The sequence below is a fragment of the Hyposmocoma kahamanoa genome, unplaced genomic scaffold, assembly GCF_003589595.1.
Source record: "Hyposmocoma kahamanoa isolate Upper Pololo Valley unplaced genomic scaffold, ASM358959v1 86, whole genome shotgun sequence".
NCBI lineage: Eukaryota > Metazoa > Arthropoda > Insecta > Lepidoptera > Cosmopterigidae > Hyposmocoma > Hyposmocoma kahamanoa.
The window spans coordinates 17,343,171-17,369,641 of record NW_020654289.1 but is presented as its reverse complement, the minus strand read 5'-3'; the positions used below and the strand labels follow the sequence as shown (position 1 = coordinate 17,369,641).

The 26,471-nt window shown below is 36.0% G+C and overlaps 2 protein-coding genes across 2 annotated transcripts in view; both read left to right on the top strand.

Moving 5' to 3' along the window:
* The window catches only part of LOC113234931 (phorbol ester/diacylglycerol-binding protein unc-13-like), a 261,122-nt gene extending 239,643 nt beyond the window's left edge, over positions 1-21,479 (top strand). The window contains exons 6-17 of the mRNA XM_026470452.1: positions 4,492-4,611; positions 8,264-8,379; positions 9,499-9,602; positions 10,634-10,719; positions 14,279-14,375; positions 15,342-15,564; positions 16,357-16,441; positions 18,493-18,648; positions 19,425-19,530; positions 20,563-20,624; positions 20,874-21,424; positions 21,471-21,479. Of these exons, the coding sequence (XP_026326237.1) occupies positions 4,492-4,611; positions 8,264-8,379; positions 9,499-9,602; positions 10,634-10,719; positions 14,279-14,375; positions 15,342-15,564; positions 16,357-16,441; positions 18,493-18,648; positions 19,425-19,530; positions 20,563-20,624; positions 20,874-21,424; positions 21,471-21,479 (1,715 nt within the window). The remainder of the gene's footprint in view (positions 1-4,491; positions 4,612-8,263; positions 8,380-9,498; positions 9,603-10,633; positions 10,720-14,278; positions 14,376-15,341; positions 15,565-16,356; positions 16,442-18,492; positions 18,649-19,424; positions 19,531-20,562; positions 20,625-20,873; positions 21,425-21,470) is intronic.
* The window catches only part of LOC113234812 (protein unc-13 homolog B), a 403,601-nt gene continuing 398,603 nt past the window's right edge, over positions 21,474-26,471 (top strand). The window contains exons 1-2 of the mRNA XM_026470308.1: positions 21,474-22,145; positions 22,359-22,705. Coding sequence (XP_026326093.1) covers positions 21,479-22,145; positions 22,359-22,705 — 1,014 coding nt within the window. The 5' untranslated portion in view covers positions 21,474-21,478. The remainder of the gene's footprint in view (positions 22,146-22,358; positions 22,706-26,471) is intronic.

Here is a 26,471-nt window from a genome sequence, read left to right as displayed (position 1 = left end):
TATTTACGACTAGCACGCTAATGGCGACCTCTTTGCGAAAACTATGAAAACAGTTTAAAAATCAACGATTTACGTGTTAAAAAAATCAGTTAACGTTCTTTTAACAAGTTTTATATAATATTCTTTATTCCACAAAACACAACATTAATATTAGGTTAACAGAAAGTGAGCAGTGTAGACTTATCTCTAAAAGAGATCTCTTCCAGCCAACCCAGGGCAGTGAGAGAGTTTTAAGCGGGCAATAGCGTACAAGAGAGAATGAGAAAATAATAAAATGTAGTAAACTACATAAATAAAAAAAACACCAACACTTAATTATGATTAATTATAATAAGTAAGTATTATGATTATAATATGTAAGTATAATTAATCATAATAAATAGCGTCAATATGTATATGGTTTAATATATATACACATAAATATACACATAGGTACACAAGTATATACATAAATAAGTATATAAAAAAACAATAAGATGATTACAAAGAGAGTTCATCAAGAAAGTACGCTTTCAACCTTTTCTTGAAAGAAGGGATAGACGGGCTAGATAGGATATGGGAAGGGAGTCTGTTCCACAACTGTGCTGCAAGTGAAGAAAACGAGTTTTATGGAATTTAGTTATTTTCTTTTAGTCAGGATTGTAATTTATTAGTATTTCACAAACCAGCAATGGTTTGTAGGGAGATTGCTTGTTTCCTGTACAGAAAGTCCTGGTTTTCATTCTCATTGGGGATTTTCGTCTCAGTTTTTTCGATCTCAGTGTACTTTAACTATCACCGCATTTAATATTTTGTTTTTATGATATCAAGTGACGGGAGGAACAAGTCATGCGCCTGATGGTAAGCTACACGCCTGTCCATAACACTAGCAGTGCCACTCTGAGCTTTAAATCGCAAAGATCTGAGGGGTACTGCCACTGCGCCCGTCACCCTGAGACGTAAGTTGACAAGTCTCATATGCCTGTAATTTCACCAGCACCCTTACCCTTGAAAACCGGAACACAGTAAAGCTGACATTACTGCTTGGCGGCAGAAATAGGTAAGGTGGCAGCACTTCCCTGGATGAATTCTTTCACAACGAGCTCTACTCCTACTAAAACTTATCCCTGACTTAATTATTACACCTAACTTAGTTCATAGAAGTATATTATTTGTTTTTTGTGACACCTAGTGACAGAACGAATAGGACCTGCGTTAAGTGCGTAAGTTCCCTAACTCACCGTCCACTTAGGCTTGATAAAAATATTTCAACGACAACCACCACAAAAAATAATTGAAAACACGTACTTTTGATATTAACACGAAAAATCACAAGGAATAAAAATTATATATATCGCACTTGACAACTAACATAGTACTATCTTAAAAATGGCTTTATATTGTATTTTGTCTCAAAATTGCGTTATATTAATAATTTATCTCCAAAATTTCGCTATATTTATGTCATTCGTATACGATTTAATTTCAAAATGACAGGACAATACTGTCGCTTTGAAATTAAATAGGTAATATTAATATAAATAAAAGTAATTTTGAGATAATACTATGTTAGTTGTCATGTGCGATGTGTAGTGTAGTTTATATAGATAGTTGAGGATTTCTTTCAAATGCAGTAGCACCTTCTGGACAGCATCAATACACGAATTGCTTCCGGGGCGATAGATACCACTTTCGTTCATAGCAGTTTCAATGCTACTCAGAGCTTTAAAGCGTACACGTCTGAGGGCATTGCCAATGCGCCCATCACCCTGAGACATAAGTTAAAAAGTGCCATGTACCTGTAACTTCACCAACACCCTTACCCTTCAAAATCGTACCTCAGTAATGCTTATATTACGGCTTGGTGCCAGAAATAGGCAAGGTGGCAGTACTTCCCTGGACGAGCTCTTTCACAAGGAGCTCTACTGCTACCATATTCTTACGTTAGTTGTATAATATGCCTTCATATGTATGTTTGTATGCATAATGTTTCGCTGGATACAGTGAAAAAGTACCTATAATATTTTGGTTACACGTCAAATTCTATACAGCCAGTGGTTTCACAAATTAAGATGTTTATCCAGTTCGGCACGAGAAATTAACAAAACTTCCGTATCTAATGTACATCAGATTATTCTTAAATATAAATACTTTTTTACGGATCACGTAAATGGAATAGATGTAATTTCCTTTTCATTTCGGGATTACTTCGCTGGCGTAGCCGTTCAATCTAGGCGTTTGACGAGCTGGTTTGATTCCTGATAGGAATATGATGTTAAGGAAACGTACTTTTCTAAATTGTTTTTGTTCTGGATACGTTAGGTAAACTAGAGAAATAATTATGGCTGTTTTCCCGTTCTGGATGACCTGCAGAATTGAGTTTCGAATGGGGCTAGAACTAAGAATCTAACACAACGCGATTTCGACCGTTTCGACCGGGCCCGCCTTTTCGTCGGCGGACTTCGAGGGTAGTTCCGTAGATCATCCCTAGTGGGAAAACTGTGTACCCCACCCAGTCTTGGCGAAATTAAAGAGTGAAGTCCACTTAAAATTTATTAAAGAATGGGGTAAAAGGAAAACACGAAGGCACAAGAGGGCTTGTCTTCATATATATTTATTTATTTATTAATCTTTATTAACCACAACACATAATGGTACAATAGGCGGACTTAATGCTAAAAAAATTCTCTACCAGACAACCTTTAATAAAAACGAAAATACGAATGCGGCAAATTAAACAAAATATCACGTTAATAATAACTTGTATGTAATAAATATACAATCATATACATGTACATAACAAACAAACTTAATATATTCATATTATTTATGTTCCATACAATAAAATGATGATGGTGGTTATTGCTATTACAAATAATTTAAAAGATGTTCATGAAAATTTGTTTTGAAAAAGAATATACTAGACGAAAACCTTCTGATGGACTTCGATAGAGATTCTAGGATTCCGATTCAGAACTCTTCGATATTTTAACCGACTCGATCGATTGGATATCGTTCTCGATTCGAAGGGCGCTTTGCGAGCTATTCAGAACATTCCGAGTTAAACGTTCGATTCGGATTCGGATACGATGTCGTTATCCAACAACATTTACGGAGTTAGTCGGTGAAATAGATTATAAGAAAAATGAAAATCCTTTTATATACATTTTTAAGACTTTAAAGGCCTAAAATATAGGAATTCATTGGTCTTATGTTAAAATAAATTAATAAAATTGAACAAAATCCAGACTTTACTTAATAAGAGATTTCCATGTTACATTCTTGCTTTGTAAACAATAGGACGTTCGGCAACTTTCATTCGATAACTGTGTTCTGAATAACATTTGTAGTCTTTACCGGTCGAGAAGTTCAAGTAATCATACGGGTGTGATGTCATTTCGGTTTCGGTTTCGAATATGACAATTTGACATTCGATTCGGGTATTGTGAATAAAAATGAAAGAAATCGTACGATATGAAATGGAATCGGCCGACAACTGAGTTATCGTAAGGTTTTCAATCGACCCTCTGAGACGTATGATTGGAAAGTGAAGGAGTCAGACATGAATAAACAAAATGTATATGCAATGCTTTTCAAGCAATTAAAATACGTGATTTTTACAGTATTGTGGATTGAGGATAACCATACACACGACCTTTCTCTTCGAGAGTTTTGATGAGAGTGACGACGGACCGAACCAAAGTAAGAATAACGAAGAAAAGGAATTAGAGAACGATTCAAAATTTCAAATGTAACCGGCCAGGTACCAGAAAGGAGAGTGATAAAAAGGTGGGATGATGTTGAAGGAGGTCGCATCGTCACAACCGTAACTACGGGTTTATGCTTTAAGAGTAGGGCCCAGGAATTCGTTAGTTAGTTGGAAATTGGATATTTGTAATTGACTCATTGTTTATTATAGAATTCAAATAGAACATTTAAAGTTTGCTTATTGTTAAAACAAAATATAAGCAGATAAAAGCAGGTGAATAATCGTAAAGTACTCCAGCTAACAATGACGTCTGAAGGGAAATACGAAATAATTAAATCTAAGAAATTTCATCACGGAAAGTGTATTAAACCCGCTAGGGGTTAAACGCCTAGTAATTACCTAAGTGAAAGCTTCATTTTAATATAGGTACTTTCGTAGTCGTAGTTTTTTGTACAAGTTCTTTATCTATAGCTGAGAGAACAGCACTGCAGTAGAGCTCTTTGTTATAGTTATTATTAGTAATGTGAGCATTAATCAAAGTAGTGAAATTACAGGCACATGGGGCTTGTCAACATTTGCCTCACGGTGACGGGCGCAGAGGCAGTGCCTCTCAGATATTTGTGATTTAAAGCTCTGAGTGGCCATGCAACCGCTACGGATAAGCGTGTCGCTCACCGCCGGGCGCACAACTTGTTCGTCCCTTCATAAAAAAATCTATTCGGAAACCTGTGATACCATTCAAAGTCGTCTTAACTTGATTTTTTTTGTGTATCGCATTAAAGTTTATAAATTGTTTGTTTCAGATGCAGAAGGCACGGCCGGCGCGGACCTACAGCGCAAACTAGACTTGTTGAACGGCACGCTCGCGCTCGACGCCGAGCGTGCCGAGCAGGCTCGCCGGCAGATGCAGTACATAGCGCACTGTGAGTACAATGAATTTTTTTGAATGTTTTAGTTGACCTTTAAATTAAAGAAACGACCTCCCTAATGCTGATTGAACGGGAAATACTATATCACGCACGATTTACACAACATAATAAATTTAAATTTAAGGAACATCGATACGAAACAGTGAACTCCAAAAATTTCAATTGAGTTACCATCCGTAAGCGAACAACTCGTCGAGACCAATTTAATGAGTTCAACAGTAGTCGAAAAATTGGGTAATTTGCAGTCCTGGTTGCAGTATCAGGTCGAAGATACCATAATATTGTATTGATATCAAATCGATATCGAAATTCATTTTACGCCCGAGATCATCTCTAAACCAACTAAGTAAAGAGCTGATGAACTTTATAAACAGCTGAACATATGTTCATAAACAGCTAAGAATCATAACGATTAAATTAGCCTCCAAACAAAAATAAATAAAAAACACTTTGAGATCAAGCCATTCTTTTGGAGCTACGAGTTACCAGATATACAGTTAGACAAACAGACAAACGTTTATGCAACGACTTAAGGCTGCCTTTCCACCAGAGATGTGCGACGTTGAGAGGCGTTGTGAGAGAAAAAAATCCACCAATAGGATTACTTCACTTTACTAGCCTCGCTTAGGGCAGTTCCGGTGGAAAAGGGTTAGCGAAGCTAAGTGTTTGTACATACAAAATAGCGAGGATGTGTACGAGGGTTGCGGGCGAGGAATGTATGCCAAACGGTGTAGGAAAGTAGAGCAACTGAAAGTATGACACTATCTGACACTAACACATCGCCACCGCCCACCACACCGTACTCCGCCCGCGCATAGCTGAAAAGAGACCGTAACGCATCCTCGCACAGCGTCGCTGAATACCCTCGCACCGCTTCGCTACCTTGCACATCTCTGGTGGAAAGGCAGCCTTCATCCATACAAGAACATTCGCAGCGGTGATAGCCTTTTGTTTTAATGATAAATTTTGTCAAAGAGTATCAGTGCCGTAGTGCAGACAGGCAGGCAGATTAACATTGAGTGTTTACCAATGATATTTATCCATAGTTGGGGAATTAACGTAAAGCCATAACAATTAATTTTGCTTTGAGCCAGGGGCTTTCCGCTTATTGTTTAGAATTATTATTCTTAGTAGTTAATATTAGTAATAAAAACAAATTAAGTAAAAGAGAAAAATACAGTCGAGTTGTTGAAATTATTGATGTTATGTTATGTACTTTTCCTTGCGTAAAGGCAAAGTTCTTTAGACCATATTGCCTAGTTTTTTATATTTTTTCAGTAGTGACCATATAATCCCTACTTTGTTATTGTGTAGTCAGAACACTCTGTTGCTTATTAATCTATGATATTGAAGTGTTGTTTGTTTTTGTGTACTATTATAAGTTACAGCTGAGATTTTGTATTATACTTCAACAAGAAAAAAATAATTTATTTGAAATTCAGAACCATGATAGGAATTTACTAAATTTTCGAAGATTTATCTAGAAGCTTTAGCTGTAGTTTCAAACAAAACAGCATCAGTATTCAAACGACGTAGCACCAAAAGCTATTTACCATAAAAAACAGTCTTTGTACCCTTTCCTTTTTGTAAATTGTAACTATAGCCGTGTCGTGAGTTTTTATATGCGGGTTTAAGATTTTTACCATTATCTGTATATCATTACAAGATTGAAGGGTGATAAGTACGTCTTTACATAGAGAAACCAAACGTTGTAAAAGTGTGTTCCTTGGACCAGTATTGGTTCTTTCCAAAGAGTTTATGGCGCCTTCAAGTTGGATGCTTATTGAAGTCCTGTAGTGGAACCATTCCGGCGTTACACACACAATTATAGTTCATTTCACATAGCATGATTCCTGAGACGTTTGAGATTTGAAGTTTCTAGAGATGTGATAATGTAAAATCGAATGAAAAAAATCGATTTAAATGTCTTATCGAGATAATTTGTGACGAAGGAAAAATCTATTTACAGTAAATAATATAAGAACAAATTATATTAATTGTTTATTAACAAAATTATTAAAAAGTATTCAATTATTATGTTATTAAGGTACTAAAAATCTACACAACAAATAAAAAATCAAGAACAACCAAACAGAAAGTCAACAACAAATCATAAAATCAACTGCAACGAAACGAAATTTGAAGAATTACTCCAAAAATATCACGTAATGTTCAAAATTAAAAAAAAAACGACCCGCATACAAAATGTATGCACTCGTATTGAGCCGAGACACTCAATAGCTATAGCTGTATCTCGCCTCAATACTCGAGAGATATATTCGTGTTATCGATTTTATGGTGTAAATCTCTACGGATAAATATTCCGTTTTACGCATCAAGCAATTGGGGTAATTAATTTTATATGCGTCATTTAATTTTCGAGTTACTTCACATACTGTAATTTTTATTTAAAATTACAATTGCAATATATTTGCAAGATATTGTTTGTTTTTGGTACATTACGGACATATACAAATTTAATATATCATTTTGTAACCTGGATGAGAGATTAGTTGGAAATAGTATGCGTGCAACGTAAACATTTGGAATGTCCTAGAACTCATCCTATATGAAATGGATTATAGTGACCCAAAAACTACTGAAGCGCTACAGACGGGCGGCTGCTGCGTCACAGTCGCGCCATAGTAGCGCTTCTACAAGCATCTAATTTGAAGACCCCCTTAGAAGTTGTTTTTTTTTTTCGAAGCGCAAAGAGCGATGCTATTACATCCACTTAAGACTCTATACAACCTCAAATGGTTTTGGTTGATTTCACATAATAGTGAAAGTGTTGAATCTATCATTATTATTATTATATCGTTGAATTTATCATATATTTGGAAAAAATGGTTAGTAAAATTGAGCATATACACTAATTATTATACGGTGTGAAAACACGATTTCTAAAAATTTTCACGATTTAAAAAACACAAACCTTCCACGAAATTTTACAAGAAAACCGCTGTATTTAATAAGTACTTTACATATACCAATGATTTTTTATATCAACTGAACTAAACAGAATACTTATATTGTACGATATAGAGCGGTTACACACGGCGATATTTAGCAGCGATGCAAACGTCATGCAAACGCGATGCAGTAGCGATGCAGTCGCTAATCGTCTACCTTTACACACGCGCGCGATTTTAAGCAACGATGCAAACGCGATGCAAGCCCGTAACTGCATCACTATACTTTATAGGCGATATCGCAATCGCGCATTTGTATCGATGCAGTTGCGCGTTTGCATCGATACAATAATGGCATATAAATCGCAAGTGTAGCGATGCAATCGCGCGTTTCACGAAAGCGCGTTTGCATCGCTGCTAAAAGTCGTCATGTGAAACAACTCATACATTTTTTAAATAGCTTTAATTTCACTACCGCTCCACCCAAGCAAAAAGAACCGTATTGGTATGGGAAACGAGTGAAATCGAGGTGAGGTTTGAAACTACAGCCGTCATAAAATAAGCGGCACCGTTTGACACTTGGCATCGCAAGGTATATAGGGATGTGAACTAAACATATTACTTCCATAATAACAAATAGGAATTCCACTATATAGTTTAGGTAAATATATTTTCCCTCATGCGATCTATGAATGTGATGTTGAAATTTAATTAAATTTCATTTACGATTACAGCGGGATATTCGGAGGACTCCGACTATACGTCGGACTTGAACTATCCAGTGGGACAGCACGCGAACTGCAGCGCATCGCAATTCCGGAGCGCGGCACACCAGATGCACACGCCACAGGTGAAATAACAAGTTTCCATAATCTTTTTATTCACTTATTTATTATTTATATATTTTTATATATATTATGTTATTTGTTTATTCACTTAGGACAACAAACAAGTCGTACACGTAATATATAATTTTTTTCTTATACAATTATTAATATTTCATTGATTAGGATGATCAGGAGGATCAACTCAAAAATTTTAGTTAGTAGCAGTAGAGCTCCTTGTGAAAGAGTTCGTCCAGGTTAGTACTGCCACCTTACCTATTTCGGCCGTCAATCAGTAATGTCAGCATTACTGTGTTTCTGTTTTGAACGGTGTTTTGAAACAACTGGTGCTAGTGAAATTACAGACACATGGGACTTGTCAACTATGTCTCAGGGTGACGCAGTGGCAGTGCCACTAAGATCTTTGTGATTTAAAGCTCTGAGTGGCACTGCAACTATTATGGCCATGTGTGTAGCTTATCACCAGGCACACGACTTCTTCATCCTGTCAATTGATATTATAAAAAACAAGAAAGATTTTCACAAATGTTACTATGTTCAATAACATGCGAGGACCATACGTATAAGTATCTTTTCTTAAAGGTAATAAAGATATTTTCAAATAATGTCATTTAATTTTTATGTTTAAATAATGTTTAATTATTCTATTATTATCTAATATTAGTTTCATTATTTTTTTGTTGTTAAATAAGCCTTAGCCTGTCCGAAGGACGAGAAATCTTACAACTATCTAACAATAGGCGGGAAAGCTTTAAGTTTATAATTCATGACTCACGCGAGCTGGTGAATCGCTGGTGTCACACACCAATTTACAAAGCTCACAATTCACCGTCTTCGTCCGACAAAGTCGATTCAGATTGTCACTTGTTTCGATCTTTACAAAATTCGTTGAATGGACACGATTTTAATAACGAACAGATCTTCAAAGGACTGAGCTGTATTTTAAAAGTAATGACAGGATTTTTTATAAAAGGGACACTCTAAAATTACTCGAAAGATGGTAAAAGATTGTAAATCAACATGGTCAATACAGAATAGATTAAAGTTTGATATTTTTTAAATGTTTTTCTTTTGGCAATCTGAAACTTGTATTAATATTGATTTTTTTTTCTATAAAATTACAGAGATCGTTAGAAGTGTCGAGAGAGAATTCGTACGAGCGCGAAGAGTATCACATACACGGCGATACTGATCCGCTCTACTACAATAGCCAGCCTAGAACTAATAGGTAAGTAAAATATTTTCATCGATATTCGTATACGGCAGCCATTTTTTTTACAAAAAAAAATGAGCGCATTTGTCCTTAATTTAATTTAATTTAAAGTGACAATGTCGACGATTGACCATGAATAACTAATAATAAATTACCACATTTATTCCACGTTTTGACAGATTACAATAGTGAGGTCAAATCTCAATTCATTATAGAAAAAAATGTAATATTTGATTTGCGAGTCGTATCTGTAAGTTTTTGGATTTATAATTAGTATTGCAAGGCGTAGCTGATTAAAAAGTTTTAATAAAACGAAAATAAAAATGTTTACTTAATATATCTTCAATTCGAAACAGCTTTGATTTGCATTGAGCTTTGACACGACTTTGCCGAAGGTAGTAGTTGTGCTTGTCAGCGATCCTATAAATCGTTATTTTAATCGTTAAATTAGATTTCATTCTTAAAAATTTCGAATTTCGAAAAACAAATGCCGAGTTGTGTAGTAAAATTACACATCTATAAATTTTACTACACGTCTATGTTGACAATGTACATCAATTAGCTCCTTCAACGTAGTTATTAATACGAAAGTTGACGAGCGGACATACGTTAAAACGGCCATCAGCGTACCGGTACTTTAGGCCGTTACGTCACTTATAACCTGGGATCGGAATTGAGGGACTTAATTTAGCTAAAGAGGACATTCCCTTCTATAAATCCTGGAAAATTTCGGAACTGAATATGTTTCAATATGCGTATTATTTATTGAAATTTGAGTAGGTACATTGGCGAGAAATTATTATTTCCTATTAAGTTTTTGCTACAAATTATTGTCTCAAAAAATTACATTGTAATTGTGTTTCCATATGCGTTTACGTATTTTAAACACTTTAGCCATTTACCAATCTATCTTCTGGAATGTTTGAAAAATAAATAGTAAAAAAAATAATTCCTGTGGAATAAATGATTAAATAAAAAAACTTTTTTAATAAAGCGGACGATTACTGGTAATGTTGAAATTGAATTCAAGTTTTTATCACTTTCAGGATAGAAACGTGGTCGCAACTCCACGCGCAGGCAAGTGTAGAGTCAGCCGTATCGTGGAGAACAGCGGCAGATTGGCAGTCTGGAGGTAAGTTGATTTTTTAAGTATGTGAGCATCTAAATAACGCCTATACACTCTCGCTTTGAAAAGGCCCAAGTTATAGCGTTTAGGAAATAAGTCTGCAGGTAGGCAATTCTACTCCATAGCCGTATATGTGAATATCCATAACGTAGGGGTGTTTATACGAAAACAGATTTATATTGAGATTTATAGAGGCTATAAGGGACCAAAAATGTTTGCAGTCTTTACTTTTAACCTTAATAATAATATTTACAGTACATATTTATTATCTTCATTTTTCTTTTTCCTATAAGTAATCCATGCGTAGTAGTGGCACATTATATATTGATTTTGAATAGCCTGTATGCGCGCGTATAGCGCTGAGAGTAGAACTGGTTTCCTTGCAGTGCTCTGATGCGGCGGTAAATCGGTGGCTTGCATAACTTTTTGTTAATATTAATTTGCGTTATACCTTCATTACATTTTTTTTTTTCGTGTATTGTGTACATTTAATAAAATTGTTATTTTATATATTATGTTAGAGGAGTTGCAACACTCATACAAATCTGTTTAGGTTTAAGAGTGTACAGTAAAACCGTGTTAATGTTTTTGTAATTATTAAATAAAAAAAACCTAGTAAGGACTACAACAGTCCAATTGAAGGAATATATAAATGTCATTTTAGATTGAATATAAGTTAAGTAGAGCGTTGCGTACCAAGATACTTATACATATTAATGGTACGAAATAGAAAGCAATGTACTAACAGCAAACTGCCATTTTGTTTTTAAGCTGAGATTAGCTAGCCCGCATGTTACTTTGCTGACCTTTTGTTTTGAAAATCTTTTGTTAATATTCCTTAAAAGAATGTACATTTTTATTTTTTTATTTTTTATGACACTAAGTGATGCGACGAATAAGTCGTGCGCCTGATAGCCGCAAAGATCTGAGGTGCACTGCCTCTGCGCCCATCACCCTGAGACATAAGTTGAAAAGTCCCATGTGCCTGTAATTTCACCAGCACCCTTACACTTATTTTTTATTTGTTACATTTAAAGCACTAAAGAAACAAAACATACCAGTATAACATAAACTTAACTAAGTTTTTCCGTGTATCGCTCATTCGTCGTACAAATAATTTCTGTGTGCGTTCGTACTGCTGCGTGTTGACATTCCTCTAGTGTGCTTGAAAGTTGTTAATAAAGGTTGTCACTAAATCTTGATCCTTGTATGTACATCCCACCGCTGAACACGAGTCTATTCTAATAAATGGTTGTGAACAGTACTTTAATAATACATTTAAGGTTAACACCTATGTATGTTGTTAGTTAAAATTAGAAGGTTATAATTATTATATATTTCAATCACGAATTAATTTTTATTTTTTCTAAAAAGTAATTTTTTAATTTAGGTTTGATGTTTTTACAATTTAACGATATTTTTATTTCCTTAGGAATTTCGTTTATTATGTAAGGTATTATGTATTTTAATTTACTTTTACCATAAAGATTTCGATAAGACGGTATCAACAATCTATCCTTTGAAACCGGAACGCAGTAATGCGCACGTTACTGCTTCGCGGCAGAAATAGGTAAGGTGGCAGTACTTCCCTGGACGAACTCCTTCACATGGAGCATGCTGCTACAAAAATTTAATAAAATTTAATAAATAATAAAAAAAATTAAAATAAAATGAATTACTTCAAATTTCACTGCCCAAAGAAATGGTTAACTCCTTAATCGCCATTGGTTAACAAGAATAAGCAAGCTTCAAGTTGTAACTGTTCCAACGTTGCCAGCACGGAAAAAGAACCCTTGTGGTGCGACTGCAACGAGTTTGTAGATAGTATATACGGTACAGTACGATTACAAAAGCATACATTGTGTATGAATGTTTCGTAACTGGAAATTGCAATTTTTATTTTGCGACTGGATCAAATAAAATTATTGGAGAAAATTTATTATTTTTGTTAAATTATTAACTTTAGTAATTTCTGGTACTTAATCATATTAAAACCTTCTGATGTGAAATGGAGCTCTGAATGGAGCAGTTGTCTTTACATTATGGCGTCATTTTAGAAATTAGTTGTCTACTCCACCATGAATTTAACTCGAGAAAATTTTCGTAGTATGATTTTCTACGACATCAAGTGTAATTTAACAGCTCAGCGGAGCTTCCCTCGGCTTCAAACTGCTTTTGGCGATGAAGCACCATGCAAGACGACTATTTATAGCTGGTTTGCAGAATTCAAACGCAGTCGTGTGAATCTTAGTGACGAATTTCGTGATGGTCGCCCCTCCACTGCTGTGAACAACAAAAACATCGATGCTGTGCGCCGTATGATCAAAACACACGGGCATGTGACCTACCATGAGATTGTCATCTTTAAGCATAGGCATAAGTCAAATACAATCAGTACTACACAAACATTTAGGTGTGAATAAGCTGTGCTCTCGGTGGATCCCACACAATTTGACTGAGGCTCAAAAAACGGATCGATCGTCGCTTGGTGCAATGCGATGCTTACCAGATTTAACGAAGGGGCGTCAAATTTGGTGTGGGACATAATAACAGGTGACGAAACATGAATTTATAGTTACGATCCCAAAACAAAGCAGCAATCGAGCGTATGGGTCTTTCGAGCCGAAACCAACCAAAGTGGTGCGCGTGCAAAGTGCCTCTAAGCGGATGACTGCTTCTTTTTTAATAAAACTGGACACGTGGCTTTGGAGAATCGTCGTACCATGAATAGTGATTGGTACACCACCATTTTTTTGCCGGAAGTTATTGACAAACTCCTTAAAAATAAGCGTAAACGCCGTATCATCTTGCACCACGATAACGCCAGTTTTCACACGGGCAGACAGACAAATTAATTTTTGAAGGTGTACAACGTTGACCTTATGAGTCTTGAGATTTTTATTTATTTCCCAAAAATTAAGAACCAGTTACGCGGTCAACGATTTTCATCACCTGAAGAGGCTGTCGAAGAGTATGAAAAATATGTTTCAGATATTGTCACGGAGGAGTGGCATAAATGTTTTCAAAATTGGTTCATTCATATGAAAAAGTGCATTAACGCCAACGGAGAATATTTTGAGAAACAATAAATTTATTTCTGACTCTGAATTTATTTATAATATTTTTTTCTTATTCATTCCGGAAATTTATAGTGTGGCTCACGTATTCATATTCACAAGAGAAATAAAAGTAAGCCATACAAATATTTATCCCTGCCCTGGAATCGAACTCGGAACCTCTGCGTGGCAGACCAGCATGGTGACCGTTCGGCCATGGAGGCAATTAAACATATTTACGAAGAATTTAAATATAATTTTGTATGAATTGTATTGTTTATAACTATATTTTTTATAAAAGAAAAAGGAACCGGCTTCAAACTTTGCTTATGTGTTTCTACAAACTGACTCTATTTAATTTTTTATATAAAAAAAATATTTTGAATATTTTCTTTAAATTTAAACGGGACCAATACTGAAAAAATGCGGTCGACTCGAGAATGTCCTTCTTTTTTAAAGTCTGTTAAAAAAACGTTCACATTATTATTATATTGTTTTGTCATTTATAGAAGAACAAAGACGGCCAAGTCTGGAACGGCAGAACACTTTGTACGACGACGGGATGGGCTTCGGGTACGACAGCTACACAACTAGTACGCACATTAGGTAAGAATCGCCTCACCTAATAACTACACCATTTACCTGATCCCACAGTAAGGGATTCCACGCTTTCAAATTGGACGCTTATAAAAGTGCTACAGCGGCGCCACTGTGGCTGTAGCGGCGCTACTAGTTTTCATGCAATAGTTGAAGTGTCACCGTCGTGACACGCGCGCGCAACTATAAGTGCCCAGTTTTACGACGCGAAAGTTTTAACCACCCCAGTCACCACGCTTTTACGTATGTTAATGGTGAATCAAAACCAGAACATCAATGTACACATAACAGAAAAAGACAATATGCACCAGGCGCCTTTATGGTGAAGTAGCAATGCAACCTATATTCGTTTGATTTACAATGTTTACTAAACGTTGCATAGGTACTTCAACGTTTAAAAGTTGTCTCGGAACTGCATCAGCTAAACCACTTCGTGAAATTAACTCACTATAATTAAATTTTTATTGAATGTCAGAATGTTTCACCATCATGATATTGATTTTTTTGTGAAATTACTCCACTAGTTTGTTATAATTATTAATACAAAGATCGACGAATTCGAACCGACGTCTCCTAGCAAATCGTGTCAGACGCTATGCCAACAAAACCACGGAACGAGCCAGCGGACCTCACGAATGTTTCCACGCGATTGTTGTCGGATCTTTGTATTTGGTTTTCAACGACTTTCTAGCCGTAGCGCCATCTATAAGAAATCTATGATCGTATTTCGTCACGCAGTTTTGTCTAAGTGTTCGATATTTGTATTAATAACTCACTTTCATTTCTCCCATGTTTTTTTATATTTTGTCATCAGGCAAGATAGAGGCCCAGATCTTACATGCTATGATTTTATAGGCCATAATCTTGAAAGAATTTTCGTTCATACTGTGCTTATCCACGACTGTAACATGTAATCATTAATTCGATTGATTGTTCTCCTTTCTATTCATTAATAAGGTCTCTCTATGATTTCAGGGACCACTCACATTTATCACAACAACATAGTTACGAGGAGTACTTCGACTCTAGCAACTTTGCTTATCAGACGTCGTACGTTGGCGATGACACAAGGCAGTGGGACAGCAGGGGGCAATACTTCTTTGACGACGGTTATGGCCTCACGCCGACTGAATATGAGAATATTATTAATAAAAGACGATCGTCTGTTGTGCAGTTACCTCAGATTCCGTCTAAACAGGTATGTTTACGCACACGGTAGTAAGGATGTACGCTGTAGTATTAAGTTACAGTGTTTTGTCTTCTGTCATTGTGAATACGCAGGTTCTTGACCATTCGACCTATAAATTTTGAGCTCTAAGCTTTGCCACATCGACGCATCAAAATCCCCAAAGAACACGTGCTCTAACGATTAACAACCAAATAAGCGATTTCTCGAGAGATCTTTGGATTTTATTTAGGTAAAAGCAATATTTAAAATCGATTTTAGTGAAGTACCTACGCATAGTATATAATGCCTACTTACTGTAGATTATTATATTATATTTGAGAAATCGCTTTTTAGCTGTTAATGGTCAGAGCACATGTTCTTTGGGGATTTTGATGCGTCGATATGGTAAACCTTGAGCTCCCGATTTATACATATAATGGACAAATGAGTAAACGTTTTCGAGCAATTAATGTTTGATTAAACGGCATTCGATCTCAAGTTCTACCCTAGTTCCGTTCCGTTTCTTCTACCCTCTTATTTGCTATATAGGAATACGGGCAGAGTTGGTTTGGCAATTTTTCTCTAAAACCTAATCTAGCGTAACCTCCAAAATTGTAAAAAAGACCTACGTGACATTGTCTACGATTTTTTTGAACAGAATAATAAATCGTAATTTGTTGATTTAATATAAACAATTCTAGACCGACATTAAGACGGCCAAAATTATGCGGTGCATTTGCAAGTTTTTATGGTGCATCATTCAACGCCATCTCTGTTTACATGTTAGAACTCTTCGCTAAAGAGTATCGCAATTTGTTTCAGCGGCCGCCGTCATCTCGTTACTCGGATCACAATGAGATGACGCCATATAGACCGCGGCCGGGACGTACAGCTGCTAGCCTTCCAGGTTTGTATTATTACAGAAATTACCCTTAGTTATAATATGGAAGAGATGGAAGAGATATTGGTCTTTTCTTGTGAGAGTGAGCGATTCGGCCAATATAATTGTAGGAACAGTATGCGATGCGTGCTACTTTGTAAGAGACCACTCCACTTTTAAAATTTAAATAAATTAATTACTGTTATGCTATTATTTCTAATGTGAATTCAATTCAATTTAATGTAATTCTTAATTATTTACTTCGTTAATAATTATAATATTCGGTAAATAAAATTCAATTTAATTGGTTATGTAATGTAATGTAACGTAATGTAATTAATAGTGTTAAATTCATTAATGGGTGTATACCTAAATAAAGAAACATTTTATGTATTTATTTATATTACAATTGTACCTTTATGTACAAAGAGCGTTTTGTCGCTCGGTGTTTAGCAATACCGATCAGTAACAATTCGATAAGACTACTACCAGAGAACGAAAAAGTAACGGGAACGGACACTCTCCGCCCCTCCCTAGCTTTAGATACCGCACCACGCCCCGTACATTGACGGTCACATTGACTGAACGATAACAAGGCTGTCGGCGAGCCGTTTTCGCGCTAAGACGGCTGTGATATTTGAGTATAGTTTTCATTTATTCATTACGAAACTTGTATGTTAATATATAACATCATTTTACGTTACTAATTATAATGTTTGTAAATTGTGCTGTATACCTACGACTGTTTATCATCATCTAAAAGGGATAAAGAGAGGAGTTTCTTTCGATTTCTGAAAGGTGAAACGAAGTAAGTAAAAAAAAACTTATGTCTGAGACTCATTCAGTTATTGTTTTCTTCATTTATTTAGTGCAAAGTGATATATAATACAGATTTATTATATCAATATAATACGACGCCATAACTTCGCGAGCTAGTAAAGGGTTCGCGAATTTTCAATTTGTATTACCCATAAATATTATGTATTGAATATACCTAATTATTAACTAGGTAATGATAAACGTAACGTAACGTAACCAAGGTATTTGAAATTGCGTGTGCAAACACGCAATTTCAAATACCTTGGTTACGTTATTTAAAAGTACCTGTCCAAAATGGATTATATATAATATAATATTCTAACTTTGTTTATGTAAAAAGTAATTCAAAGTTTTCACCTTTTCGGATTAAAGTTTCTTTACTATAGTAAGTCAACTTTGATTCCAAGTTTCTCATCTTAAAACGTATTATTGTAACTCAAGACGTCAACGAATATTTTTTAATTTTTTAACTGACTTAGAAGAAAGGAGGAGGTTCTCATTCGACTGTATTTTTTCTTTTTTGTTGTATCTATGTTACGCGGTTAGTCCGGTTTGTGAACCGAATCTTTTTTGTTGGAAAGAGGGTACCTCAGTAGTGGTCCCATTTAAATTTGAAGAAAATATTCCACCACTAAGGGTGGCCCAGGGAATGAATCCAGTTCCGCGCACCGTCCGATAACCGATTTCAATAAAACTTGGCAAATAGACGTAATTCAACGAACTTTTGTGGTCGGCTTTTTTTTAGTACTCTGTACTGATATTATTTTATGTTTATTTTTTATTACTTAATAAGCAACAATAATATTTTTGTGGATTTTGGACCGTTCAGGGTAACGAGCGTAGTGGTAGTGTCCATAAGATCTTAGCTGTGAGTGCTGCAACTGTCGTGGAAAGGCGTGTCGCTTGCCACTAGGCGCACGACTGGTTCGTCCCGCCACTTGGTGTTATAAAAAAAAAACTTACTTTAATCAGAACTACAAAACCAGGTGAAAAAAAAGTGTACGGTACCATCTATATTTTCCAGATAGGTACCGGAGTTGTAGGCTCACTTCCCGTTGCGCATTGAGCAACTAACGGTTGCCACCGCGAAGCCGTTTACGCTACCAAATGTCTTCTTTGGCGGCAGAGCTGCAGACACGTTCACTTCCCGACGCCGATAAATGGCGTCTCTCCAGTTCCCAATAACCTAAATAGCTGGAAGGGCCGGAGGATATCTAGTATAATCAACATGGCACTGTTAATATCTGTTTCTGTTTCAGCCACGCCTTCATCAACACCAAAGCGCGGGCGAGTGCTGCCTCAGCCGCCGGGCAGCGAGTCGGGCTCGATACGCAGCGGGCGCGGGCGCCGCCTGCCTCGCGCTCCGTATCCGCCACCCGCGCCGCTCATCACGCACACCGTGCCTTACGTACCCGGTGGGTTTATTATAATTACAACAAGTTTGCAGTATTCTGCAATTTCAGTAATTTTCATTATCAGCCGGATGTCCTTTATTGCTGCACCGCCTTCAATTCCATAGAATTCAATATTCTTGAATGCAAACACGATACGTCATGAAACTAAATACTGTCCTAAGTCAAAATTATGTGTAAACAGCATGCGAATAATGTTTATTTTTTAACTGACTTCAAAAAAAGAAGGAAGACCTCAATTCGACTGTATTTTTTTGGATATGTATGTTCGGCGATAACTCATTTATGAACCGATTTTGTTTGTTGGAAATAGGGTACCTCCATATTTGTCCCATTTAAATTTGAAGAAAATATTCCACCTCTGTGAGTGTCAAACTAGGGGATGAACCCGGTTTCGCGCACTTTCCATTTCCATATACTTCGCTCGCCTCCCGTGCACACTTGGCCACAGTCGACCGGTTTCTCCCCGCCCGCAAAAGGTGTCGTTATAGCAACTTGTAGCGTGTTCTTGACCCGTAATATACCACAATAGTGGCCGCGACCATTGACCGTATCCAGCCACTAGTGGCCGCGTCCAGCAACTAATGGTTGCGACTGGTGGCCGCGTCTAGTGGCTTAGCTCAGCCACTAGTGGTTGTGTTTATTGGTCACGAGTAGTAGCCCAGTGGGCGGGGGCATTTAAGTTCATTACTCGGTCTATCTTACGTACACTACATTATACATCCAGCTAAAGAATTTCTTCTAAAGTATCTGTACTAAGGCGATGTTGTTTCTTTCAGAACCTAAAAAATCTATAGCAGACTACAATTTTGACAAGTTTGGGTATCAAACGGACTACCAGGCCACTGCCACTGACCATTATCAAGATAATAATTATAATACTACGTAAGTATGGCGTGCAAATGATGTTCAATCCACAAGATGGCAAATAAGGCTTATATGATCACTACTAACTACAACAAATTAAAAAGTTTCAAACAACTTTAAACCTTCAAACTTTAATTAGTTATGAGATATAATTTAACTTATGATGCTCAACGTAAAAAGAAAGGAGTTTTTAAGTTTGAAGCCTTTGTTTGTGTAGATACACAAAGGCCTAATGCGTGTATACATGTAGTAGATAAAAATATACGTGGCAGTAATATGACAAAATTGCATTTGATATGAAAATGGATACACTATAGTACATTTCACATAGGATGGGTACTGTTACATTTCAAATTTTACGTTGCATGCGTACTATTTTTAATTACTCTCGCAATCAGGTTACAAAAAGAAATTGTAAATTTAAGTAACAATTAGGTAGATAGAAACTGAAATGATAAAGATAAAAATAAATTACCCCAACTACTTGATGCGTAAAACGGAATATTTATCCATAGAGATTTACACCATAGAATCAATAAATCGAATCGGCCATTGCGTATCCACTCGTCAATATGTGTGCACACCTTCAATGCAGGTCCTTTTCTTTCGTTTAGAGCTTTGCGTGATGTTTTGGAGTAATTCCTTTTCATTGCTGTTTTTGTGCGTTTTTGTAGACTTTTTGTTTAGTTATTGTTGGTTTTGTAATTTGTTGTGTAGTTTATTAGTAACTTGATAACATAATAATTGAATAATTTTTATTTTGTTTATTATTTGTTCTTAAACTATTGTCTCTAAATCGATTATCTCTTCGTTACCAACTAACTAACTTTTTAATTCGATTTTATATCACTACATCTCTAGAAACTTCAAAACTCAAATGTCACCCTGCCCATGCTATGTGAAATGGACTGTAGCTTTATTTCATACGCTTTTTAAACCTCGGACGCAAAGAGAGGGGAGTTGTAAGTTTGAAATTTTTGTCTTTGGCATTGTAGCTCCCAAACGGATGGACTGATTTCAAAGCTCTGTTTTGTATTGGTTTTTTTGCAGTTATGACGAGGATGGAATGCAACCGTTTTTCGATGAGACGCCTCACGCTACTCCGCCTGCTGGTAATGACCTATTTTAAAACGATTAGATTATTCCGTAAATAGCTCTTTAATATTTAAATGAAAAGGATTGCCATATTTTATTAGCGGTATTTAAATCGCAGTTACATAAATGATAAATGCTTCCGGTTGTTTTAAATATAGCTTTTCAATCAGTTGTTTACCAACATCCAGAAATGACGTGCCAACTCGTCAATGTTATTTGTGAAGAATTTGCATATAATGTTTTTAATATTTTCTTTAAAATTTCAGCTCAAAAGCCGTGGAGCGAAACGGATACTCAGTTCCCTTATGCTGTGATTAGCGGTGAGGACAATTTAATATCAAAGACTATGCCGTCGACAATATCGTCGTATTTGCCTCAACCACCTGTGACAACACAACAAGATACCAGTTACTCGGAATATCAAGATACTTCCTATCAGCAATATGAAGATACTAGTTATCAACAATATGAAGAGCAACAGTTTAACCAACAGTACAATAAACAAGAACAATATCTTGATGAGTATCAAGATCAGACTGATTTTCAACAACAATCTTACGATTATCAATATCAATATCAAGAGGATCAGCAAAAACAGCAATATGGGGAGGAGCTGTATAATGACCAGCAAGACTACCATCAACAAAATCAGTATCAGCAGCAACAACAGGAGTTCCAGAAGCAACAACAACAATTTGAACAACAAAAACAGCACCAGCAACAACAACTTCAATTGCAGCAACAGCAGAAATTCCAACAACAGCAACAGCATTTGCAACAGCAGCAATTGCAACAGCAACAACAGAAACAGCAACCTGCACAGCAACTGCAGACAACAGTCCTTACAGGAGCGGCTACCTTAGGATCTTTAATGGCAGGTGGTGCCAAAAAACTCGGCAGTTTATTCGGTGCTGCAGCCGCCGCTGTCGCTCCAGCCATAAGTCAGGCTCCAGCACACGTACCAGCAACAACTGCTCCGGTTAGCCATTACACTTCAGCTACAGCACCCGTAACGCCTTTTACTAGTGTAACCTCAGTGCCATTTGCATCCGTCCCAGAAGTATCGCCATCACTGTCAGCATCTGCAACCACTACTGCACCAGTGGCTTTGCCACGAACTCCGTCATTGAAAAGACAGGAGTCTATACAAAGACCCCCTGTGCGCCGAACGCGAACGTTGCCCGAAGCGCCTGACGATTTACCCCCGTCGAGCTACGAAAGTGCCTACGAGGATGATTACCAAAAGACTGATTCCGATCAATTGGTAGAGCGCGACAGAACGTCTTTGGACAGATATCATGATGATGATCAATATCTTCATGAGACTATACCTGAAGAGGTAGCAGAAGAAGAACATTTGCATGATCAGACAAGTCCTGGTCGGCAGAAAATGTCACCTACAAGAACCGTCACTCAAATAGGGCGAAAACCTTCTGTGGATAGTTATCATAGTCAAGCTCCGTCGATAATTGATCGAAAACCTTCACAAAGTTCATTTCACTTAGAGGAACAACATGCAATTCCTACGACGCAAGAGGGTAAGTGTCGTAAGTTTTCTATTTATGTACTGAAATACTAACATGAATAATTCTTATAAACGCCATTTAAAACCTACAACTTCGTGATTTAGAAATAAGTAAAATATTATTGAATGCTCTTGTACCCTAAATCCTAGTTAATTAAGACTGAACCACACAGATTTATACGACTGTCGATATTCAGATGTCAAAATATTATATGATTATTTACAGAATCCGTAACGGACAAAAGCAAAGTCTCTTTCCAAGTGGACCGAACCACGTACCACGAAGTGCCCGAAGAATCTGATACTTTTCACGAAGATCAACGCTATGATGAACACGGTAATGAGTACCGAGATGACCAGGCTTATGACCAGAATGAAGAGTTTCAAGAGGACCAAGAAAAGTTTGAAGGCGACGAACAGTTCAACGAAACAGACGAACAATACCAAGACGGTGAATTTCGTGAACGGGAAAGAAAAGTACAGGATCAATTAGAGTTTGAGCCTGAACAGCCAAAATTAACGCCGAAGCAGAGATGGCATCGAGCTTACAACAAGATCGTGATGCAGATGAATGTGAGTCATTTTTACTATTACGATGATGGAAGCAGAATTTTTGATACTTTTCTTATGAAAACAATTATTTTATTTTTTTCTAAGTCGAGCGGTTTTGTTTGAAGATAGATGATGTTCATTTGAAACGTTTTAATGTTCAATTTTTTTTAATATCTTTTACAAATAAACTTTTATTTATTTAGAAAGGCAATTTTTTAAATGGTGATGAGAAGGTTTTTTTATTTTATTCTGCTTTTATCGTCCTGAATTTTTTAAACAATTGTTAACTTATTTGAATTTTCTGGAGTACTTACTACAAAATGGAGAATTTATATTAACTTGGAAAAAGGTAAGTCATAATGTTATCTTAATTTCTAACACCAACTGTTTATTGTTTATTTTATCAAAATTTGGGCAAAATGTGTTTTCTCTTATATTATTTAGGGACCGTTGTGAAAATAACATTCTTGTTTTCACAAGAAATGTCTTGAAATTATTTCGGAAATATTAAATATAACCAAATAAACTTCGCCTACGCGTATTTTGTTTCGTTTGTAGATTTTGAACAAAGGAATATTTAAACTTTTAACAACACGTTTATAGTGTCAAATATGAAAAGTTTGGGACCTTTAAGTAATTGGAAGAAATTACTTACACATACGACAGTCGTTCATTATTGTGTGTTAAGCTATGAAATTCCATCTTGTCGAAGACACATGACTGACTATAGTATTGTTTCTAAAGTGCCAGTCTAGGCGTCCACTGAATTTTACGGAAGTTGGCTTTTGCATTCCATTCGAGTGCAATTAAAAAAATGTTGTACAAATGAAATGAAAATTGTATGTGACTTCTTCAATATTGTAGAATGATTGAAGTACAGTGCTTCTATTTTCTCAATGTTGCTCGGCAGACTTCGTGTTCGGCTGTCGTCGGGTTTTATTCAGTTGCCCTTTGCCTTTGGTTCAGACCGGATCAGATGTATAATAAATAAAAAATGTATCGATAGTATTATGTATTATGGGAGGAAATCCGCTAAAGTCACATAATCACGTCACACAGTCACGATAATTTACTTATTCTTACAACGTATCGGCACGTTAAAGAAAATAAATATGGTTTCAAGTTAATTTATACTTACACTAAATAAGTGGTAGGAACTGCAATAAAACTGCTCATAGTTCTTAAGCTGGAACTTTTGTACTTTGTACTGTTTGACACAATGCTATCAAAAAAAAATACGTCTGCGTGATTAATTACCCAACCAACACTTATGATGTGACGTAATTACGATGGACGTAAAAATCCTATCAGACAAAGTAAATAATGTTGATTTACGAGCGGAATAGCAAATATAGCAAACGGTTATTGCGTTGTCTCTCAACAAATGGGCGTTACTGATTATTCTACAATTTGGTGTAATCGTATAAAACGGAAACATGCTTAATTTTCTACCGAATGAACTTGTTTTAAATTATGTATTTATTCCAAGCGTTATCGGAAGTTGAACCTAATGAATACAGAGCCGATAAAACAAACAAGTAAGTGCAAATGAACTAATGATTATGCTCTAATGAAACTAAATATTTGCCGGGTTTTTATCGAGAAAAGCTATTATAAAAAAATTAAGGAGTGATCCGATGACTCGTTATAATACGTTAATAAATTTGAAATATAAATAATCCGGAGGGCGTTCGCATACTACGTTCGATTCTTATTAGTTCCGGATCCGAGAAATGACGGTCCGAAGTAGTCGTACTATTTATAGGAGTAAATCCTAATGCCGTCTTCCGAAGTCGAAAATATCTTCAAGTCGGATCATTATTTATTTGTATTAACGCTTGTGCACTGCATCCGATCCTAATCCGAACGCGGCGGTAACGTCGAAGGAAAACAGCAAGTGTCGATATAAATGAAATTAAAAGTGAATACACATTCAGTAATAACTATAAATAAATTTCTTGCTATTTTGTTTAAATTCCTCATAATTATTACACCTAAAATGTGTCACTGCAAAGTTAGTTCAACAGGAGGTGTATGCCTTGCAAACGTTTTATTTCTTCTGCGTCTTCATATGTATTTTAACAATGCCAAAAGTTGACGGAGATTGGAAGGACAAATCGTTAGTAGTAATCTCTGAGTGTAAAAGCGATATTCGTGTATTTAACTTAGTGCACAAGAGACGTCAGAAGTGGGTCCGTGTTTTCTAGAATTGTATATTATCGGATACGGAATGGATACGGTTCGAATCCAGTGCGCGAACGCCCTTAGGCCCATCCATTTTCAAATTTGCCGTTTATAGAAGCGCTGTAAACAATAAATGAAGAACACTTGAATTTAATATACTGACTTTTAGACTTTAGAGTAAAAATGCTGCAGTTTTACAACGTAACATTTTCTGTTCCACCCATAACTCTCGCTTTTCGATTGGGCTCTATCAAATCCTCATTTGTTGGGGCCGTAACCCTCGATGGGTTCCGGCCCCAGAATGAGGGCGTAAATCTATCTATACAAGGACGTCGTTTAATTGAAAAGCTATTAAGAGCGTCTATCACTGCGGGTGGCCAATCTTGTCTCCATAAAGGACCGGCTACACGGTCAAGCCTTATCGGGAGTAAAGTTGCGCCAGTGAACTACGCGATTATATCGGTGAAAACGGTGCCCTGGTGGCTGCGTTACCAAGAGGCACTTATATGCTAAAAGTGTACACTTGTGCAAGTTTTCTCGCGATGTAGCCCAACCGTGTAGAAGGAGCTTTTGAAAACCTTTAATTTACTACGCCATTGTTTTAAGGCTTGCATTGGTCATTAATTCAGGAAAGACAATATTTTTGGCTACATTATCACCAACTAAAGCATAGTTTAATGAAAGACGTCGTATTGTGTTTAACAACGCGTTTGCTTCACTGTAATTGTAGATAGAGGTGAGAGTTTAAACAAAAAGCATTTAAAAAAGTTTGCTTTTTAATACACTTTTTTTTAATATAAGAACACAAGCACGCTTATAATTTTAAGTTGTAAGCGTTGCTCAGTTCAATATTAAACAATATAATTTTTTACAACGTACTTAAGTATTTAGTCCCGCCATCTATGTTTCCTAAACAAATGAATGCGTCAATAATAAATAGAATGCGAGATCAATATGAATAATAATTATTATAAATAAAAGTAAAAGTCGAGTTTTACAAAAAAAGCTTCGTTGTCATAAAACCTATAATTACCTTTTCTCGCATTTGGCTTTCAACAATTTTCAAAACGATTTTGTAAGCTTCAAACTAAAAAGCGTTTAAATAAAAAGCGCTTTCCTAAGCACTTTCTTTAAAGTACAAAATTTTAACGCTTATTATAAGCAGTTTTTTCCATATCTAATTGTACAAGTATATTTCAAAAGTAAATTATATTTTCTTTTTTCATAAGTGCGTAGTACAAGTCCCACTATGTGACCTTTGAACCTTCACGTCTAATTTATTTAAACAATACGTTTTCATGTCATTTTCCCTTCAATCTCTGTTCAAGAAATTTCGCACTTCGTCTAGAATATTTCTTCGGAAAAACATATTCAATTTTCTACAAGATTAACGCATCTAGTAACAAACTACGGAATTGAGTCCCGCTGTGCTAAAAACACATACTTCATGCTGAGAATGCGTAAAAGCTGTTTTGTGTTATTGGTGTCAATGACCCATTGACCTTGCATATGTTGTAAAATAGGTGTGATATTGACGTGTTAGATAATAGACTCCTAACCTGCTTGTTTTTGCAGAATAAGATTTGGTAGGAAAAAAGTTTGA